Source organism: Chelmon rostratus, chromosome 23 (genome assembly GCF_017976325.1).
Source record: "Chelmon rostratus isolate fCheRos1 chromosome 23, fCheRos1.pri, whole genome shotgun sequence".
NCBI lineage: Eukaryota > Metazoa > Chordata > Actinopteri > Chaetodontiformes > Chaetodontidae > Chelmon > Chelmon rostratus.
The window spans coordinates 9,704,336-9,727,320 of record NC_055680.1 but is presented as its reverse complement, the minus strand read 5'-3'; the positions used below and the strand labels follow the sequence as shown (position 1 = coordinate 9,727,320).

The following is a 22,985-nucleotide window of genomic DNA, read 5'->3' as shown; positions in this document are numbered from 1 at the left end:
TTGCATAAAAAATCAAACTTTTTTGCAACAGCGAGCCTAATATCTGAGCCCACCTGAACACATCAAGGCAAGCTCTTCTCCTTTGTATGGTCTTACAGTGCAACGTCATTATCATAACCAACAGTGGAAGCAAAGTGTAAACAAATTCAAGTTCAGTCTTGGGTTATTCTAAGTGCTTCATCCTGGGGTAGACATAAGCCAGCAATCTACTCCAAACAAGGTCGAACTGGTGTTGTCAGTTGTTTAAGCTTTGTCCAACCACACAGCTAAGAACTCCACCTTAACAAGTCATTTTATCCCAAGAGCAAGTAAAGAAAAAGTGACCCTCCTTTTACTTTGATATCGAGACACGGTTCACTGTAAAAACTCCACATCACAACATGGTGACTAAAGCCGAAACCTGCCCTTGTTTTGGGCCCATCTTTCTGTTGGTGCAAATCACACCCATTCAAACATGTTTAAGGTAGATTGCTGGCCCACTGCAGGTGCAATGTGTTATGCTTCTCTCATGGCCGTTACACCGTCTCTGTCTCTTGGGAGGTCGTCAAAGACTGCAATGGCAGCTCATCTGAGGTGTCCACTGGGTTGTCATAGGCCTGAGAGTCCTTCTCCGTGTGTTGGTCCTTTGCAAAATTCACAAAGACCTGGAATATGAATGAGGAAAAGAAGGTACTTAGAAGCAAATGCAAGATAATATATATATATGTATATATATAATACAGACAGTACTGAAGTGCCTGTGGACATTTTTCTAGCCATCTCATTTTTGCTCTCCCCCACCCTCTGCCTCTAAAACAAACAGAAATAGTGGTACAGACAACGGGGTGCATGTGAATGAGTTGCCAGACAAAGGCTATGAAGCATCAAGTAAGCGTCTAGCCTCACACAGTGAATGTCAGTTTGACATCTTTGACCAGCTGAGAAAGAGAATAAAACAATCATTCTTCTCTCCGTGATGCCCATTTAATGTCAGACGAAATCAATCCTATGGCGTTCATAAAAAGCTGTGTGGATTTCATTGTGCTGTAAACATCACTGTAGTCCGGGCTTTTTATTCTCTTAGCATTATCTGTCTGCTGTGGTACAGCTACGCAAAGACTTTTACGCTGAGGGAAAAAAAGCAACAAAAAGGATCACATAAAATGACAAGAGCACTGGCTTTTCATTAAAAGATTTTTCAGTGGCTGTGTGAGTATGAAAGGACATGTGAATTACTAGGTTGCATTTAAAGTCTCGATGGAAAAAAATAAAAAAATCATCCAAACCAATTCCATCAGAAACTACTCAGACTCCCAATGAATGAAATCCGTCAATAAATTAAACAGGACAGAGAGGAGCTACATGGGACGGAGCGTTAAATGAACAGAAATAAACAACAGCATCCTTTTGGGCTTTTGTTTTTCAGCAGCTCGGGGTAATAAAGATATATCCTTCAGCCTTTCAAGCTTCTGTTTTTAACTACCCGATTTATATAATCAGTGCCTTTATAATTTCATGTTAGTAATAAATAGAAAAGGCCTTGGAAGAGTCGACATTAATTTAAACGCACTGAAACCTTTAAAACATAGTTTGACATTAGGAGAAACACACTTATTCCTTTTCTTGCTAGTTAGTTGAGAAGATCAATCCCACTCTCATGTCTGTGCATAAAGCCTTGAAACAAGTTTTAGTTCCCTCTAAAAACATGAAGTCTCTTTTTTGCATTTCTCTTTGTGTCACAAAAACAAAAACAGGATGAAAAATAAATGAGTGAGTTTTAGAGATGCTGGTGGGCAGATTTTTGAACTTTGGACACAACTGGGCTAACTGTTTCCCTTCGTTTCCAGTCTTTACGCTAAGATGTACTTATCCTATCCTGGCTCTGGTTCAACACGTAACACACAGATATGAGGGTGATATCAAACTTCTCATTTAACTGTCTGCAAGCAGCCGAATATGGAACCTTATGATTTCATTCATTCTAACTTTAATGGAACTTTACAGAAGTGCATCATAAGCATTGTGCGTTATGATAAGTGCTGATCATCAGACATAAAGTCCATGACCTTGATTCTATGGTTCTCCTCCCTTTAGAAAACCTCCATTATATTCTAGCTGATACTTCTGAAATGTCTCTTTTTTAAAATTTTTATTTATGCAGGATAGGTTTACGTTGCAAAAATACTTTTTTCCTGGAAAACCCTGCTCTAAAGTCACTCCTGGATGTAATCCAGCACAAACACGGCCTTACTGTATGTGCTGGCTTCAGACCAGGTGGAGCTGAAGCAAGTTGGGGGTTCACATGCCTTGCTCAAGAGAATCTGTGCAGCAGAAATGCCCTGTCACTATTCTGCCCTGGTTTTAACGAAGGAGTCAAACTGTTTAAACTGGGGATTTCATGGAATCAAATTGTTATGCTTCCAGAAAGAAACTGTAATTCCACGAGAGCGGATTATGGTCCTTTGTTCACTCCGAGGTAAAACAGGCTTTTGCTACTTCACATACTGGATTTAAAAAGAAGAAGCAACAATTCTAATTCAAACAAATGATGCTTTTTGTTAAACTACCATGTTTTTGGAATTTGGCACCTGCATATGTAAAGCTTCCCGACCTCAGAGCTCATGGAGCTGGCGGCCAGTTGGTCGTAGAGAAAGCAGAACGGCAGACTACCTTGTAACTGAGGAGTAAGCAACGCCTGCAGATCGCCCCAGGCTAAAGTATGCCTCTGTGTGTGTGATGTCAGACCATCAGCAGTGTGTATCAAGGTCACAGTTGTCAAGGCATCTTATCGGGGCAGAATGAATAAGAGAATAAGAATGACAGTAGCAACAAATACACCCTCTGCCCATCTCTCTCGGCATCTGACCCTGCCACTGGCTGATATTGGCTTGATGTGCTGAGGCTTGCACAGCATTTCATATTCATAGTCAAGGCTGTATAGTTTTGCAATAGAATTTTAAAGTACTATTTGGACCAAGATGACCATGGTAAATTCATGCCCTGCTTTGCGATGCTGTTTTCCTTATAATGCACTCTCCATGTATTTAGCCAACCGTCCATTCATGACCGGAACGTCATGCACCAGCGCTGTTGAGTGGCATTTTCTTAATGACGAATGGATACAGGCATTAATTACATTACAGAGGTACATTTGGGTGTTTATTTGATGCCCGTTGAGGCATAACAGACGAGGGGAAGGACGTGAATCACCCAATTAACCTGTCCCATATATCTAAGGAGTCCTTGCAGAATGGAAAATGGCTATTTTTACATGTCTGTGCTCTGCCATGATGTTACACCAACTTTGAAATGTTCTTTAACAACGGAAAATCTTGTATTTAGTCTCTTAGACTGAGAGGGCACAAAGCAACTGAACTTCAGAAATACAGTAGATAATACAGGTAAGAACTAAGTGCCAGCATGAGTACATGACCGGAGCCTCATTAGGCTTATTAGGAATGAAAGTTATTAGTATTATCATTATGCAAAATGAAAACCTAGAGTTACAGATTTTTGGTCATTTGGTGGCCCTGAAACAAGCTGTAAATACAACTTTGACATATTATCCCTTTAAACATTTTAAAGAGCAAACATGTCAGCAAACAGCTGCCTTCTTACTAGCAAATATCATTCATTTGGAGTCATCTTCCAGGACAGCTGGCTAATGTACGTCTCCTTGGACAGTTACTGTGTTGGTCTCCACAGTCTCCCAAGGGAAATATCAGCCTCTTTAGCTCTGAAAGTAAACCAAAAAAGTAAAGTGAACCCGAAATAATCAGCTAAAAGACGCTCTCCATGGAGCTGAGGGAAGCTGCAGGATCGGGTGATAATCCTCTGTGGGTTTGTAATTATAACCAACTCTTTCAACATTAAACGTAGCATTTTGACCCTCTGTTAATATAAAATATTGACGGGTGCAGCTTTAAGTATTACTTTACAATAAGCCACTTTCAAATTTGTTTTAAAGTTGGAAGTGCTGCGTACTATAAATCCCTTTTCTAAATTATTAAAGCATCATTCGACATTCACACTGGCTTGATTACCCATTATTGCAATTTTTATAGTTCATTTTACCTGGAAATGCATTATTTAGGCATCTGTAATAGGGTTGTGTCTAATTTTATTATAATTAAGAGGTAATAGGATGGCCTTTAATTACCTCTGCAACAGTCACAGTGTTTGAGAGCATGTTTGCTTCTGGTGGGGGGGGAGGAATTCAAATAGCACTGTTCTTGAGCAAAGACATAAAAATAATTAACAAAGTGATAGACAGAAGGGCACAAGTGTTTCTTAAGAAGTCAGATGACTTCGACCGCTTTGATTTTATCATATTGTGTATGATGAAACAAAAATGTTTGCAACAAATACTGACATATATTAACATTTCTATCATTGAGTAAACGGATCATCCCTGACTAGGTGACATATTTTATGAATGTTTATATTCATATGTATTATACTCAATGCATGAAAACAGTACATTGAGTACAGAACAACTGATAAACTGTGCAATTAACCCAGATAGTGAACAAAATGACTGCAGGACGCTTGTATGGAACAAGTGATTTGGAAGAATTTGGAAGAAGAGATGAGTATTTATTTTAAGGTCTGTATTATGTTCTATTCTTTTTCACTTTTAACAGTCATACATATTTAATAGGCTTCTTTTTAGACAAATTCTGTCTTTTCTGTGTTGGCCATTGTTCTATTAGCTCTGTAGTTGCTTTCACAGCGTACTTTTCTAATGCAGGACAACACTGTTTTTTCAAGTTTTAAAATAAAGAAGGCCTCACAACCCCCCACTGTGACATAGTTGAACGTGTGAACGGCAACGTAGCTAACATTTCACATTCCTACTATACAACCTGTTTCCAAAAGACAGTTTAGAAAGTCACATTTTCCTTTTAAATGCTCCATCTGCCCTGCACTGTCTCGGCCATCAGCGTTAACGGCTGAGCTGCAGGCTGTTTGGATCAATATTAATTGTAGTGCAAGTCGGGTGTTATACTATAGGTCAAGGCTCTTCTCTATAAATCACCAACTGAAAGGTGACAGTCTGGGTCTCCACAGGTTCTCCAGTCCTCCCCTCTGTGTTTTAATACTATGACCTCCAGGTCCCTGTATGATTTATTTACTGGCCCTGATCTGGTAAATACTGACCAGTGCAGAATGTGGCAGACAAAAAAGTGAAAACAGAAATTATGCAAGATTGGAGGTAACTGTATGGATGAATGGCAATGATCTGTGAAGTGCTAAAAACTGTTGAGGAGAAACCAAATTTGACAGTTAACTACATAGTTAAAGTAAGTTAGAGTATTAAGCTTTTCTCAAATTCCTTTCCTGTCATAGTGGTAGGCTAATTGCCTCCTAGAGGGCATATTTCACTTAAATAATGCAGCAAAAGATGGTTTTATCTTGAATTAGGTGTTATCCACAAGGGGATCATGTTGATAATGAAATGCTTAACATCCCTACAGTATTCATTTTATCACATAATTTGATTTAAATACAACAGTGCCACAGTACAAATGAATCCACAGACAACTCACTTAGTCACATACTCTCTCACATCTCTCTGCAGATTTCTTTCAAATCGAGAACAGGCATTTCATACACTTTGGTAGAGTGGACCAATGACCTTTCTGGAGGTCATCCTCACCTCCCACCTGGTCATCTGCAGCTGAGCTAATGGCAGACTTACAAGACCAGACACACTCGCACTCGCCTCTGAGTGCCTGATTGCATCTGGTCCCTGGGGCCATTTAGAAAACACAAGGTGAAGCCAGTTCGTAACGTGCAGGACTCACTTTATCTCACCAATCAGGGGGTCTAGCCAGTGCACTTGCACTGGAATAAAAAAAGGCACTGGCTGGGAGGGTTATATATATATAAAAAAAATAAAATCTCCAGATTCGCGGTCGATACTGGGACCTGGCGGCTCAACGATCTTGGCTACACAAACTCTGTGTAGTCCTCATTGGTCAGTCTGACAGCCCAAATAGGAGAAGACAATGTGTTGGCAACGATAGATCTTTAACTCTTATCCTGGACTGCGCAGACGAGCATTAACTGAGAGCACAACGCTGGCACTCCACAGAATAACAGTAGGACAACAGAACATGACCCTGGATACCCTAAACTTTGCCCATGTTAGAAGTAAAATTTGAAGCCAAGCTGTTCATCCCTTTGAAACCAGCTAAAACTGGTTTTGCTCTCAAGAATAATCACATAAATTATTGAACAATTACATTTCTATGCTCAACTCCACCTTTTTTTTGTCAAAATACAAAATAACTTTCCCAAATACATTGTCTCCAGCACCGATAACACTTCTCTGGATAAAAGACAAGATGTAGTCACCAAGTCTGTGCTTTGAACACATTAATTATGCAGCTTGTGTATAAGCTCTTATGTTGTGCATGGTTTTTGTTTTTGCCCCTTTTGCTCTTTTTAGAGCCGGCCACACAACAGAAACGTGTTTTCCCAATATGTAGCCGCAACTGGACAAAGCATGTGCACAAGTCCAAAAAGCACATAGAGTAGGTGGGTAAAGCCACGTTTGTTAGCAGCCTTCCTCTTCCCTGTTTTGCAAATATGTTGCTTGATACTTCCATTTAGATAGTAGAGATGAAGATATCTGCACATTTGTTCATGTAGGTTATCTGCATATATTGCAAAAAAACACCTAACTAAAAAGCTAAATCATTCTCAGTCAATAGCTGATGGGTTCCATGGTTGCTATATTGCATTCTGCCTCTTTTTCTCACGCAGCAGGGTTTAACTACATGCAACCAAAGCCTGCGCTAACGTGATTGGCTCATACGACTCGGCCTAAAGACAGAGAGCAGAATGCTTTCAATCCTAAAATCTTGTCCCTTGCCTACAGAAATATGTTTATAGAGATGAAAGACCGAAAGATTGAATTAAATGTATTGCTGGTTTTATAGCGGTAAAAATGGACGGAGATGAAGAGATTTGAGTTGATTCCTTTTCACCTGCAGCTTGGAAAAGATACTATGGAATATTGATCAAAGGGACAGTATATTCACCTCTAGAAATATCATTGGTTCACTTGATGCAGAGAGAATATAGACCTGGGGCAAATTACCAAACTCAATTCAATAATCAGCTCCAGTTGGCTGTATTAAAAACGAGGCAGTAACTGTCCTGCAGATGGTGAGGGATCCTAAAGTTTCATATGGAAGATGTCTGCAAAACTTAAACACAAGGTCTCAAAAGGACATAATGGAAAATAAATAAGAGGTGAAATAAATAATGAATAAGTCTGATAAATTCTCAAATCTGAAGCAAAAATTTCTCCATGATAACAAGAAATGTATCTTTTCATAGCGTGAATATGTACATGCCTCAAAATGCTGTCTGAAGTCTATAGGCAGATTCACTTTGGTAACTTACATGCACACTTAATGGCCACACTTTTTTATTTGTGATTGTGGTTCCTTCATGCAATTTTCTCATGCATGACAGTGATTGATAAAGATGAACAAATAAAATCACAGATGCCAAATTGCTGAAATGAAACTATGAAATGAAATCAGACACACTTTAGTTTCGAAGAATGTAAGACTGACAAGGATCAAGCAAAAAAAAAACATTTCACTTCTCCCATCCTCTGGGCCCTACCTGATCCAGAGTGGTCTGGGACACAGAGTAGTCTTCCACGTCCAGCCTGTGCTGATGGCTGCTGAACTGGCTGAAGATGTTGGCCAAAGCTCCCGGTGTGTGTGGAAACTGGTACTGCAGTGTGTTGTGATGCTTCTCCTTCAGGACACTGCCCGGGAAGGTCTGCTCGACAAAGTCCTCAACTGGCTTCAGCACAGGAGGAGAGCCGCCGACCCTCAAAATCACTGTGTAGCCATCGCCGAATCTAGAAACAAGAGACCAAGAGTTCAGTGCAAAACGAAAAAGAAGATGATCACCCATGAAAAGAGGAAGAAGAAGAAATAAAAAGAACTGGAAACAAGCATGTGGGTGCAAATTGCTCACGGCTTGTCATCTCTATAATGAACTTGTCTTTTCTCCTGTGGTCACGGCATAGTGTGATGGATAATAGGGTGGTGTACTGGAAGACGGAGACGAGGCAGGAAGCAAGAGAGATGGCAAAATATAATTGCCGTCATATTTCCCACCATTTCAATCTTCCTGGATGTGTTGAGCTGGAGTAGAAGGTGAATCACAAGCAGCTGAGAGTAAAAACAGCTGGACTTCAACAGCATAATAAAGTTGCTCACTACTTTGAACATTGTGTGGAAGGGAAATGTCCTTTGACTGATGAGTCCCCCTCAGCTCTATGGTGCTTTTTAGCTCTTGAGCTAAAATGTATCCCTTCGCTCATTGTTTTGCTTTTACTTTACTGTTCTGGTTCAGCTCCAGTGCTCTCATTGACCCTGCCCAGCATCAACAGGCAGGCAGACAAAGTTGGCCACGAGCTGGTGAACAGACTGGAGCATTAAGCAGCTCAGAGCCAGATATCTCCCTCATAAGTCGGTGGAGACTAAAACAGAGCTAAAAGGGGAGTAAATATTGGACTTCCATTTGGAGAGCCACCAGAGAGGCAACTCCGAATGCCTGCTGAATGTGCATATAGCAAACTGTTTTCTAACAAAGATAAGGTGGTAATATGTCAATGTTGTGTTTACAGTTTGTTCTGCAGCCCTAAAGCTGCAAAAAAAAAAAAAAAAAAACATAAATAAATAAACTACTGATACTTTAATAATCTGAACATAAGAGCTCGAAGGAATCTTAAAAAAACACCTACATTATTCGTAGTATATGATATGTAATGCAGAGCACATATAAAGTGCATTCATTAAAGTGCAGTCACTGTCACAGATGAAAATGGGGTATAGCTAAGCTCTAACGCTAATTAGCATTCTGCATCTTCCCGGTTGTATGCTACGTCTGGTGAGCACCAAATAAGACTCTGTGCCTTGTTATTCTGTCGTTAGCACTCCTATGACCCATTGTTTTCTGCCTAATTAATTCCCTAATGTTGGATTTACTCATGGAAATGTCCATTGTGGCCTAGTACAGCGCAACATGCGATGAGAGTCAGAGGTTCCCTTAGTGGCAATTAGAGATATGGTGAATAAACTGCAGCCCTCCGTGATGTCAAAGGGAGCAAGACAGGAAGTGATGAATGGAATCCACGGGTAGCGGAGTCCCTAGAGTTAAAATACAACTGCTTGAAGATGAAGAGCCACAGTAAAGAAAAGAGTAACTTTGCAAAAATTGTATGTGGGAATGCTTATTTAATACTCATTCTGATTAGAAAATGTTTAATGCTAATTTTAGAATCGGTTAATGGCAAGGCACCTTAACGTGCTGGAATTTTCTTGCACTCTGATCCACATAAATCTGCAGCATCTGTGCCAATCACGTGCTACATTATGATAACCATAACCCCTGACCTCTGTCTGCTGCCAAACCATGCACAACTGGTGCTGCCAAAAGACTGAGGGGAGGAAACTGGGAAGTCTTGCTAAGATTTGGTACATGCACACATTTCAACTGGAGGGAACGAAATGACATAAAAGAATGTAGACAGTGTGCAACACCGACAACTCTTTCCCATTTTATGACGCAGCAGACTGGGTGGCACGCTATTCTGCCGCAGCGAAATCTACGTCAAACCTACTGTACAGGGAGGATCTGAGAACCTGAGGACTGTGATCGCCTCAGGGGCTGCACACGGTGGGTGATCAAAAGCATCCCCATGAAACTCTAACACATACTATGTTGTACACACCATGTGGATACAACTATGGGTGCCCTGCAAATATCAGCATGTTAGCGCTTAATTAAGTAACTGCCCTTTCGTCAGCCCTTCAACCGTTCCAAATTATACTTCTATTATACTTGCTCGAGCCCTACTCAACCTTGATATGAAATACTGCTCATTTTGCTGGGCGTTCATTCAATACGTAGGGCTTCATTAGCTCAAAATACAAAAGAAAATCATAATGATCATCAGAGCAACGACGACTGGTATTATTGCACAAAACAAATTATACCACAGCAGCACTGCTTTGTCCTTCTTTAAGAAGCTCCCTTCAGTTAGGATTCAAAGCCTTTAACTTCTTATTGTCATGACTACATTCCGTCATAATATGATTATGATTCATATTTGCCAATGAAATTAGGCATGAAACGGCTATTATAATCAGGGATATTACACAGTAGGACTTGGTACTTGTTAATGGGTGCTTGTTAATGTAATATGTTCATTTGGCCATTTTCATTATGAAAGGCTCATGAATAAAATTGGGTGTTTAATACTTACAACCAGTGTGAAAACACATGCACATTGATCATGGCCAGGTGCTCTGTCCAGAAGCATGTGACTATGAATTTATCTCAGATCATCACATGATGATGTCAGATGGCTGTACTGTCACTAAAAGATATACTACAGTACATCACAACATGCTACATGTGAGCTGTTCTAAGCTGTTTGCATGAAATGTAAAGACACAGTACCTATATGAAGTGTCTACCTCTCTCTTTGACAATGCATAACTGCTGTCATTTGCATACGCAGCACCACTGTAAATGAGTAAAGCACATATTTTATATAAGTGAAGGCAGCACACATGTCTCCCCTTGAAAAGCCGCATAATTTTTGATGATTTGTATAAGATGCAACAGACTGCACAGACTGTAATCAGACACCACCACCGCAACACCACAGCCATCCCCACACATCAAGCTCAATTCATCATCCAATCAAGACTATGACCATAATCTCCTTGTGTTTATTATAGCTGCCGGCTCACGAAATGCGCTTTGTCCAAGGACTGCCAAGCTCGGCAAAGACGCAAAAACATTTTTGCAAAAATCCAATAAGGCCAGGAAGCGATGTGGCGAAAGGGTTTGGGGCGTATGTGGGTAATGAAATGCTGCTTGTCAGTGACAGTAAAAGGGCTTATCAATTAGCTTCCCCTCATTCTCTCTCCCTGCCTACCTTACTTTTATTTCCTTTCTCTCTGCAGCTACACAAGGCCTTCAGGCAGCACTTTGGGAAAAATATCTTCCTTTCATATTCATCATTTTTACTCTGCCTCTGTATTCACAACAAAACAAGTTCTTTCATCTTTGATACAGTGCCGGTCTTGGCTCTCCTTAAATAAACTCTGCCTGCGTAGGGAAAGGTAGGCTTGGATATGTTTAAACGGAGCCTGCGCTACACTTCACGTTCATAACAATGGCATGGCGTGCTTTAAACAATTAATTAGCTTTTAACTGGCGACTGGTGAATGAAAAGCTGAGAAGCGAAATCTTTGCAATTTGGGGTTGAATACAGCCTTAGAGAAAATAATGAATGGATTATGTTTAAAGTCTTGACTGCACCATATTGTCACAACTAATCCTTTCATAATATTTTACATTAGAGATATGATACAACGGCTCAACACAGCATAGCAGGGACACAGTAATGTCTGCGCTGCTTCTTCATTTTCATTATTCTGCCTCAATCCTCTCCCCCACCCTGGTTCGCTGGGAAGTCGTTCTTCCATGTAATTTAAAACAAACAACAGCCAGACACAGATAAGGGCATGACAGGCAGAAAATAATTCTGCTGCCTTCCTTCATCTGAGGGAGTCTAGAAAGGTCACCCTCACCACTGCCAGACCTTGTATTTGAGTCCGCAGGGGGGAGGGCGGACGAGGGGCATCAGGTCACAGTGTGGCTTGGGTGGTCTGGTGCTTTGATCAGGCAGGAAGTCATCCAAAAAACCTCCTTAGTTCCTGGAGGGGGAGCTTACAGAGCTGTAGGCAGAGGCTCCACAGGCAGTGCGAGGACAGCGGGGTGAGTGAATGGATAGAGGGATGGATAGGCGATCTCTGTCCAATCAGAAAAGGACGTGTTCAAAAAACATGACGCTGTCACTTGATGAGCTCATGTTTTACGTATTTAATCAGGTTTTATGTGCCTTAGTCTCTCTGTGTTTTACCTCTGTGCAAAATAAATTTCTTCTCAATGACAACAATGTTAAAGCTGAGGATTACTGCCACCAACTGTCAGTTGGTGGAATAGCATGAAGCTATCATCTGCGCAAGCATCCTTGTGCAATTGCTACAGAACAAAACACACTGTCGCACCACCACAGGGTACCTTTAATGCAATACATTGCAAGCCTGTTACACACTAAAACTGTGCAGAAAAATGTATGTATTATCGTGTAAATTTAAATAGCATGAATGCATGGACTAGCTAATGGTGGTCATGTGCTTGCTAACTGGGAGTCTCAATGGAACAAGTGTAAGTTCAGTGTAAATCACTATGGCTGGACTGAAAAATTCCATCCCAAGCTTGGAAATAGTTTGACAAATCTGTCTTCGCTCAAGGTCCACCATGACGTGCAGGTGAAAGCCTCAGATAAGAGGTAGTGACTGGACCTTGAGTTAAGATTATTGTGGTCAAATAAAACGACTTAATCTGTTCGTTGATAGTTTTCAGTGAGTAGTAGTGACAGTCTGCTTCCATGTGAAGACATATTTACAAGACATTTAGGTGCAATATTGTGCTTCAAAAACTAATCCTATGTGAAGGCCGTCATCTGGCCTCTGTGAAGGTCATTACGACTGGATACTCAGACATGCACAATTCAACGCGGACGTCATAAAATATCTAAAGCATGCATCAATTTCTGCAGACCTTGAGGGACCAAATGTTGATGCAGATGCTTGTCTTGCTTGTAAGCACAAAAAATAAGCTGTGATAAAACTATTGCCCACCGCACGTAAATTAAGATTCTCCCCAACTATCAAGGGTAAAGATGTCATATATATTGAGTGCAGACGGCTCAGATACGTACGGTACATATACCATCTGTGTCTGTCAGTGTTCTCGCAGTCTTAATTACACCTACGTTGCTGATGCATTGTAAACTGTAAAGAGAATTATTTTGTCATCCATCTCCACGAGTGACACGCACTTAAAAGCCGTAAACTACTTAGTTAATGGTACACCTGCAGCGCTGGCGCACAGCGAGTCGGAAGGAGTTTATTGGACTTCTCAACGTCAACTTCAGCGGATTGATCCAAACTTTTAGACGTCGCTCTTGTAAAAACTCTCCAGCGCCCACACCGCATTACCTTAATGCATTAAAGGCACTTTACCCCCCACTTTTATATCATGACGTGCTTTAAGCAAGGAGAAAATAAGACTCCAGGCTGCGGTGTGTGCTTACTGCAGGTACTCTATGAAGAGGGGATATGAATGATATCAATCAGTGAAAAATCCTGCATCGGCTAGTGGGTGTCCTTCCTAACTGACAAGATTATAGGGGAGCTTTGAAGCTGCTTTTATTGGTTCCTCCACTTCATTTGGGCTTACTTAACACCTGGGAGCTTTCATACCAGCACACTGCTGTACTAAAGCACTATTTACAGCCTCTTGCAGTTTTTTACTTATTTATTTTTTTCCTTCCCCACCAGCCTTTCATAAATTCCCAGAAGTGTGATTGATTTGCGGGTCTCAATATCGCGGCAGGTAAGGAGGATGGTTTTTAACGGCCGTGGAGGAAGCTAATGAAGGGGATTCTTAAAATGGCCGCCCTACTGCTCAGAATCCACTGCCCGAATGAAATCTTCAGCCCCTCTCACATGCTGACCACCTCTCCAGCAGTTTAAATGGGCTATTTTGGCTCATTTGGGGCTTGATTGATACACAGAGGCGGGGTTGTTAAAGCAGCAGAAGGGCATCTCGGTGATAAAGACAGGGTCACCGCTGAACTAAAGGGGGCAGCACTAACAAGCACTTGGATGGCTGAGTTGGAAGCCCTGCCACCTGAGAGAAGCACGGGGAGGAATAAATAAGGGTAATATGGGCAAGAGGTTTTCGGAGGAGAGGAGGCGACGGGGGGAGTGAGGACTGCAAATGTGGGAGGGTGAGCAATAGGGGGTCAAAATGTGAGAGCTGCCCCCGCGGTGAGATTCTGCACTCCTTTCAGGGGCTTGAGATGAGAAAGAGATGGAGACGTTGGAGGTGGGGTGGGGTGGGGGGTGGAGGGTGGAGGGCAAGTGGAAGAAGCAGCAGCCCCAGCTTTGGCGGACACCACCTGCCACCGCCGCCCCCCAACACCCTCTACTTCAACCCCCGCTGTCTGATGGAACTCTTCCCGTCTGCAAACTGGCAACAGCTTGTGCATTTGTGACAATCAGCCCCTCCATTCCCACGTTATGGACTCATATGCCGAGACGAACACAAAACACTGGATGCTCACTGCCAAGCTGGATCGACGAGGCTCACGACTACTTAAATGACGGTGGAACACATGCTAAACCAGGGGTGGAAGCCTGTGTGTGTGTGTGCGCGGGGGGGCGGACCATGGCAGCACAAACATGTGGTGGGATAGTGACGAGAAAAGAAAACAGAGAAGACAGTCCTTAATTGCCTTTTCAGTCATTAACAGGGTCCCACACCTCATGAAACATTAATTACACCAAGCGCGGCGGAGATAGGGACGCTTAATTAGAAATTATTCACTGCGTGGCAAGAACTGAGCGATAGCATTTCAGCAGCATGTAAATTGTCCGTGTGAGATCTAAAATAAGCACGGTGAAAATCGGTGTAGACGCCATGCTTATCTGGCTTCCTCTCACTTGACTGTCTTGTGAAGTGTGATTCCCTTTTACCTGATAGCATGTTGAGTGAAGTAGGACATGTGTTAACCCTCTGTTCTCCTCTCTTGTTTGCTGTTTCTTCCCTCCCCCCACGGGCCCCCTCGGCTCCCATGGCTGTTACCTACCCTATACCTCCTGTGTGCTTCATAAATTATTTACACCGCCCGGCCGGTCCCCCTGCAGACAGGATGTAATTGACACAGAGGATCTGTCAATTACCCTAACATCTGGGTGGGTCTGATTGGTACATCGCTCGCCCACTTTAGCCCTTCGCCTCACAACTCTCCCTCGTTCTCACTCATTTTTAGCCCCATCTACAAGCTCCCTCTTCCCTCTCCACAGTGAGACAGTGGCCAATCATATGACATTAACGCTCTTGATGCGTAATACCCTTGACACTCTTGCCCCCTCCCTGCTGTTCCAGGCATTTCCCCGAGTCCCCTGCACAACTTTAAAAATGGTCTGCTCCACCCCTCATCCCAGGCGTATTGATCTTTCTCTCCACCCGACGATTGCCACCATGCATTCCTGCCGTGTGTGGAGCTCTTGTGTGTGTGTGTGTGTGTGTGGAATGTCCTTCCTCTTACAAGATCACACAATGGAGTGGTAATAATGTCACCAGGCTGTACCTAAGGTAATGGATGGGCCTCGCTGTTACATGCAGGGCTCGGGGCGTAAGTGCTGGCCTTGGGAAATGTCAGAAGAATACCAGAGAGCGGACCCGAGTGCAAAGAGTTAAAGGCAGGGGGAATCTGCGATGGAGACGTTAACAGAACGCATTAAGAGACATGTACAAAGCCTATTAAGGGTGTACATATGGACAGAGATGGTATGAATAGAATTTATGGGTGTGTGGAGAAAGAAATGCAAAACTGAGATAATGCTGAAAGACTTGGGAAACTAACCTCAGCCTTGACTGTCTGCTCATGTGAAATCAATACAATCCTGAGATGAGTCTCCACTAAAAAATTGCTTTAGCTTATAGTGAAGCAAAATGCAATACATGGGGCATATATGTGGTTTCACTAAGACAAGGAGCTTCCTGGTAAGCAAAACAAATGTATGCATTATCGTTAAATATCCTCTGAAACTTCAAAGCATGTGGAACTGACTGACACCACTCTCATGTCTGTACACTAAATATGAAGGCCGAGCATGCAGCTGGTTAGCTTAGCGTAGCATTAGAGCTAAGAGCAGATAAGGGTACGCACCAAAATGCTGAAGTATTCTTTGAATAATCACGACATGGTGGAGTTTATGTGAGGTACTTTTTGATAAATTGTGTTCTTCTTCGTGCAGCTTGTGCAGGGTTCTTTTTAGCTGCAGCAATAAATGATTAAACAACGCGCAGTCTTTCCTTTTCTCCCTTAAAAAACTTGAATAATTTTCTTTTATTACCGATATACATTGTCTTATGTTATTTTTATATACAGTATAAATAACAGAACAGCTCAGTGGGAGACGGGGATTTCTTTCATCTCATTTCAAGGAGCTTCAAAGATTCTTTTTTTTTTATTCTACTCTTGATCTAACACACTCAGTGGTAAAGAAGGACCCTTACCTGCTCTTCAGATGCTGGATGCTCCCTAAACACTTGAAGCGACCGTTTACCATGATGGCCATCCGTGTGCACAGCGCTTCACACTCCTCCATACTATTGAAAGAAAGAGGGAGAGAAAATTTTGCCAGATAAATGAAAAGCAGCGATAATACTGGATTCCTGAGTATCTTAGTAACCTTAAAATGGGCCTCTTTGTGATGAGGGTATTTCAGGGTATTTTTTGTATGCCTGTCCTTGTCATTCAACAGATGAAATGTGCCGTATTCAAGGCTAGAGCAATGATAACAGATGGTTTTAGAAAGGGTAGAACTCAATGTTAGATCTTGGCTGATGTACTGAAACTTTTTCTTCTCATTTACAATTAAAGTTTGGGTTAGAGCATTTTCACATGTCCACTTTGACACCTTAAATGGACGACAAATTTGGTAATTAGGGGGAGAGGAAGGGACCATCTGTAGTTCTTATTATCTCATTTTTTTTTCTCTTTCGGTGTTGGGCTGGAGCAGGAGTCATTTGTAGCTGAGGCAAAACCTGTGAAGCCTTTCTGAGGAATGGTGCAATTAGGATTATGACTTTGTAAAACCTGGTGAATCTGCCACTTAACAAAACACAACCACCTGGTCATGCCATGGACGATTGGATGCAGCTCAGCCACACTGCCTGGGACAACAACAAACGCTTTTATTCCTCCATGAGGGCAACACACGTAATGAGAACAATATATTCCAAAGATACAGCAGCACAGATTATTCACGTGTGCTACCAGGAGCAGAAATGACTCAAAAACCCAGGCAATTTGGGAAATGGTGAAATGAATGGACTTGTACGTTGTTAAATGTTCCATATCGACTTGGGCCATCAAGCTTTAAGTTTTTTTTTCCTCACTTAAAATCATGTCCAAAACTGGCCAGTACTACAGAAGAAAAAGTTGGCACAACTAACTTTGCTCCAGGAAGTCTTGGATAATGAAAAGACTCCAGCACTGATATTGACAGTTTTTCTTTTCATGGAGGGAAAAAAGCGCCAGTCAGTCAATATGCCCTCGTGCTTCATGAAAGCTTTATGGCAGTCAGTGTGTTTCTGGCAGCCAATATTAACTGCCATGCAGGAAACAATACCTTTCAACTAAAGCGTAACTCCAATCAATTATAATTACAATATTTACGGCTCACGTTCATTTCAGGGACAATTCAGTTGATGTTTTCCCTGGTGAAGAGACAAAATATTTGGACTCCCATCTCAGCGGGTGAGGTGTCAATCCATCAGAGAAAATCAATATATAAAGAGCGATGTTGCACCTGTGTGATGTGAGAATGACTGAGCGTCCCTCTTTGATGATGCTCAGGATGCAGTCCCACAGGAAGCGCCGGGCTTTGGGGTCCATCCCAGTGGTTGGCTCATCCTGCAACAAATGCAACCTCTTTAAAACTGCCTCCATTATACTCCACCTCAGCACATCATTTAAAAATAGAGGATGTCACAGTTTGCCCGCTTATGACACAAAATCTACTTTTAACAGATCATTTAATGATGTGTGTGTGAAAAGATTTGGAGATGGGTGACAAATACAGGGGAAAAGCTGAATTAATGAGTGGAGAAAAGTAATAATCAACATAAAGCAGTTATCACACCCCAACCCAATCGAACTGCTATGGATTTTTGATGTGTGAGTCAGGTCTCTTCAGCACCATCAGAAAAACACCAAAAGAGGGAGTTTTCTATTTGAAGAATGAACTAGACTGATTTTTCATTGACTTTGTCACCCATACGCGCACGTAAATACACAAAAGTAAAGTAAAAATAGGATACATATAAAAACACAGACACACAAAGGTAAAGTCTGGGTGAACTCTGAGAATTTCCATTGACACATAATGGAGACACATACTGAAGCGCTCTCCAGCATAATACAAAACACACACACACACACACAGTTTCAGTGACTTGCTGTTTCTTTTTCCTCAGGGCTAGTCTGTCCATGCATGATTACAGAGTGACAGTACTCAGTCCATTGGCTGGTTTCGTTCCAGGCCTGGTTCTCCCTCACTAGCAGAGTCCTACAAATCCCAAGGGGTATTTTCATCACCGTGCCCAATGTATCCCTGTGCAAACCCAACGTGGCGCAGCCTCAAGGCCGCCTGGGCTCCCTGGGCTAGCACACAATACTGAAACCGACGCAGACACTGACAACACAATATCCCACTGCCTCAAAGTGAAGGCTAGCCTGGCTAAAGGCGAGTAAATAAGTAGGTTTGGAAGAGAGCAACTGGATGGGCCAAGCACTGAGCCAGAAAACAGAAACGGTTGGAGAGATTATTCTGTAAATGTAATTTATTATGGATTACTCATTACCTGACTGATTACTCATTAAATTGTTATTAGCAGCATAATCTGATGGATTGCTTTAAATCATGCAAAGTAATGCATTTATCACATTTTATGCATTTTACAGGCAGCAAACGAAACAGCATGAGGTGGCATTAAAACTTATTTATATAATATAACATTTCTGCTTTATTAGACCATGCCGTGCGGTGGGTGGGACGTGGGATAAGAAGCAAAAATTGCAATAATCTTAATGAAAATGTATATTTTGGTGAGCCCCCTGAGGGAGCCCCCAGTGTGATTTAAGGTCATTAAAGTTTGTCCCTCCTAATAACACGGCCGGAACTTCCTAATGCACATTAAAGCTGCTTAATTGAAAGCATGTGATGCAGTGCATTCTGAGTCATGCCTTCATTAATCTTCCATCAGTGAGAAATGCATTTGCGCTGAGTTTTAAGTCCTGGTGAATAGGAGTTTTAATATGTGCAAACACGGTTCTGTGCGCTCTACGGTTTTCTAGAGGAATTGGTCTCGGAAAAAAAAAAAAAGAATTAAAACATGACCCGTGAGCGACCCCTGAAAAATAGTCCCCCTCTCATCCACAAGTAATGTACTTGTAATCCTTTGGGAAATTCAGTAAGGATTTACTAGATTGATCCCAATCTTGTTTTTTTTCCCCTCCTCCTCACTCTTGAAAGCAGACGTTACCCCAAATTCCTTCGCTCCATCATCTTCCTACTACAGTCGAGTCTCTGTGTGCTTGTAAGAGAAAAAGAACTGATCTGCCGTAATCCAAACATCTGCACAGCATCAATACTGATTTAAAGTATTAAACCCTTAAGTCTTAACGGAACAGCAGCGCATCACATTTTCACAATTGACAACACATCAGTAAAGCTGCATCTCACCAGGAAAATCACAGGAGGACAACCAATCAGGGCCATCGCTGTGGAGAGTTTACGTTTGTTCCCACCGCTGTAGGTTCCTGCAGACTTGTTGGAATATTTGACCAGCCCCAGCTTCTGGATCCCCCACTCAGCCACCTTTTGAAGACAGAAATCAAAGTGACCAAACCCATTACGGTGTCAAGAAGAGTGTTTGCATCATCAGACTCCCCATGATGGATGATATTTTGGCTGGGATCTCAAATGTATTTATGCTCTGTGGTTTTCAAGGACAAGGCATGACAGCTGGCTTCCCTGTAAGACCTTAATCACAGGCTGCTGAGCTACTTTACTCTCCTCCTTGCTATTAAAACAACATCTCGTCAAACAGCGGCAATCAGGGACATCACCAAAGTGCACAATATGAAAGGAGATGTTTAGACGTCACAATAAAATGCAGGCTGTAAGGCCCGCATTCCACTTCCAGTGCATTTCTTGTACATGCATATGGATATTTCTGTTTACCAAACATGCAAATACGACTACACAGGGGCTTAATCTGGATTGAGAGTTGACACACAAAAAAGACATCACAATGCGCCAAAGTAACGTTCAGAGTTAAGATAGCAGCGCAAAACTGAGTCCCTTTACACAGCAGCGGCGAGATCAAAGCCCTGGCACCAGGTCTGAGGCCTATGGGCGCCGCCAGCCTCTTCCTCTTTTGATCTCACTGTTGTAGAGGCGGGCGGTGCGAGAGGAGTGCAGGGAGGCCGCACAGGGCCGGCCACACCACTGGGCATGGTGAATAATGTAGAGCCATAACCCACAGCTGCTTTTCTACCACCGGCCATTTTCCATTATGTATGGCTTCTCCCATTGAGGTTATCTATCACTCCGACATGCACTTCAGCCTGCACTACATGCATTCTGGCTGAAAAGCATTTTGATGGTAAAAATAAATAATCTGACGAGAAATAAATATGTCTTGAAGAAGCAGAACATTTGAGCTTTTTTCATTTTCAACGAATCTAGAGTGGCTATTCAAGTTACAGATTCCTTAAGCCATGAGCGAAACAAGAAACTACTACAGTTTTTAAATGTTCAAAGACAAGAAGCATGAAAGGATGCAGTAGTTACCATGGTGACCTCTTTTTCTGGTACCCCTCGTAACCTGGCGTAAAACTCAAGATGCTCTTGTCCAGTCAGGAGGTCGTCAATAGCATCAAACTGGGGACAATAGCCCAAGTTCTGGTGCACATTCCTCATTTCCGTTCGTATGCTGGGAGAAGAGAACATATTGAAGATTTGAGAATGCGATGTTTGAGATCACAGACCCAAAGATGATACTTAAAGGCTTCACAAGGGAAAGAATACATCAAACATACAGAGAGAGCAGTTAGAAGGCCAAGAGGCATCCACTTCACTCAGAGCTGAGCCAGTCAAGGCCTTTCTTTCTCTTTGAAACACTTTCAAACTAATTTAGAGCAGCAGGGCGGTTCATTTCACATTCTGCACTTGTGGTCTCAAGAAAGTGCCCCAAAAAATTCTGTCTTGGACGCGAAAAGCTGACGAACAAAAGTAGTTCGTGGCATACCAACACGCGCCCTCTAGAGGCAAGTAAAATAACAGCGACAGCAGTTCTGGAAGCAGACATGCCCTTTCCGCAATCTACAATATTAAGATGTTAACCTCCTGCAGGCAAATAACAAATGTTTCTTTCTACAGCTGGATTTTTTTTTTAGAAGATAATATTGGACCCATTTTTTCCCCTCAAATGCTATTTTCCAGGAGCGATTGTCAGCCTGAGGAAAGCTAAACGTGATTTGATGTGTCTAGAGGCTGCTGGAAGGCCATAGTGAACTGAAAGCTTTACTGATCTAATATCATGTTTTGCTTGCTCTGATAAAGGTTGATGATAACAGTCGGTTATATAGCATTTGGCTGGCTCAGGTTAACCCCATCTCACTGCAGCTCCAGATTTTTCGTTTGCTAGCAACAGCTGGACAGACTCTGCCACCGTATGTCGAAAGACTGCAAAATTTCATACTGTAGGCTATGTACGTTCAATCTGTACAAAAATGAGAAAAAAACTAGAAGTTGTGGATTAAAGAGGAGTTGTGTGCTGTAATATGTTATTAATAAGCCTTAGAGGTGCCAGTTGGTGGATTGTTTTTACCTTTGGCCAGGATTGATGTCTTCATGCTAAACTAAGCCGAGTTAATTGCCAGCAGACTGTTGCCTCAAACTTTTGGAATGAATTTGAGTAAGTGTATTTCCCAAAATATTTAACTCTGCACACACATCACATAAACAGTTTTAAAAGTCATAAAACACGATCACATCCGAGGTAGTACACTGCCACTGTCAGTTTGTTTTTGTCTGCCACAACAAGAGATAGCTGGTGAGCCACCACTGGCTGCTAGCAGGCTAGCTTTTCAAAGCTGTTCATTGTGAGCGCACAATTGGAGCTAAGAGAGGCAACCGTCAGGAGAGAACTTCCATTTAAGAGATGCTGCCTCTTCTTCTCCGCCGATCATTTCTCTCGCCATTGCATAGAGAGCGTAATGAGCTGAAAACAGAAGCGTGGGCGTGCACACATCTGTTTTTCTCTCTTTTCAGTTTTTGTCTCCCTTATAGGTCTCCGGGATCTTTCTTTGATCTCCGTTACCCACATTAATCAACATTAACACTGCTGTGTTAGGCCTTGCTCTATTCAGCTCTCTTTCTCTGTTGTACACAAAGTCAATTAGCAGATATATAAATGAACACCTACAGCAACCTTTATGATGCAAAAAAAACCAAATAAAAAAAAAAAACGACCGTAGCTTACACTCAGCCGCGCTGGGCTGTGCCGCCTTGTTGTTTGTTCCTAAAAATAAGGAAGAGCAAGCCTTCCTTCGCTCAGGCGCTCCAGTCTTATATTGCTGGTGTCAAGGTACTTCTTTGGCATGTACAAAGATTTCCTGTGACTGATTCTGTAACGCAGCGACAAAAAACAGAGCAAGGTACAGGCTGAGGATGTGAAAAGGAATGAAATATGTGCAGGAGGCAGGAGGAAGAAGCGAGAGCCGAGTCTTCAGCGTTTCTGAGAATATCGCAGTGAGGAGACATGAGAGAGCCACAGTTGAAAAGGCAGAGACGGCAGGATGTATAAGAGATATCCAAACTACCTAGCCAACAAAAAAAGACTGAGAGTAAGAGAGATAGAGAAATAGAAAGCTGTGCTGCGAGAACAAGAGAAGCCGAGAACGGGTGTGAGCTATAAAAAAAAACCCCCTCACCTCAGCTCCATCCCCATATGAGCAGCCATCTTGGGTGGCTAATTATGATGAGTTACTCTGTGCACTAGTGGGAGTTAGCACCTCACCTGTATCCATTTAGGAAGGCCTCTCCACTGGAGACTGGGATGTCTCCTGTCAGCATCTTGAACGTGGTGGTTTTCCCAGCCCCGTTGATTCCCAGCAACCCGAAACACTGCCGGAGACAATGGGGAGGCCTCCATTAGGACAACAGTGTTATGTCGACACAAGCCTCATTGGAAAACAAGAGACAACAGTGCTGGATGACATTGCAGATATTCTGTATGTA

At 42.3% G+C, this 22,985-nt stretch overlaps 1 protein-coding gene across 1 annotated transcript in view; it reads right to left on the bottom strand.

The window, feature by feature from the left end:
• Positions 1-515: 515 nt before the first annotated feature.
• The window catches only part of LOC121626768 (phospholipid-transporting ATPase ABCA1-like), a 133,449-nt gene continuing 110,979 nt past the window's right edge, over positions 516-22,985 (bottom strand). Inside the window, exons 43-49 of the mRNA XM_041965438.1 lie at positions 22,765-22,871; positions 20,535-20,676; positions 19,422-19,556; positions 17,487-17,590; positions 16,189-16,281; positions 7,624-7,867; positions 516-644 (exon numbers count right to left, since the gene is read on the bottom strand). Of these exons, the coding sequence (XP_041821372.1) occupies positions 516-644; positions 7,624-7,867; positions 16,189-16,281; positions 17,487-17,590; positions 19,422-19,556; positions 20,535-20,676; positions 22,765-22,871 (954 nt within the window). The remainder of the gene's footprint in view (positions 645-7,623; positions 7,868-16,188; positions 16,282-17,486; positions 17,591-19,421; positions 19,557-20,534; positions 20,677-22,764; positions 22,872-22,985) is intronic.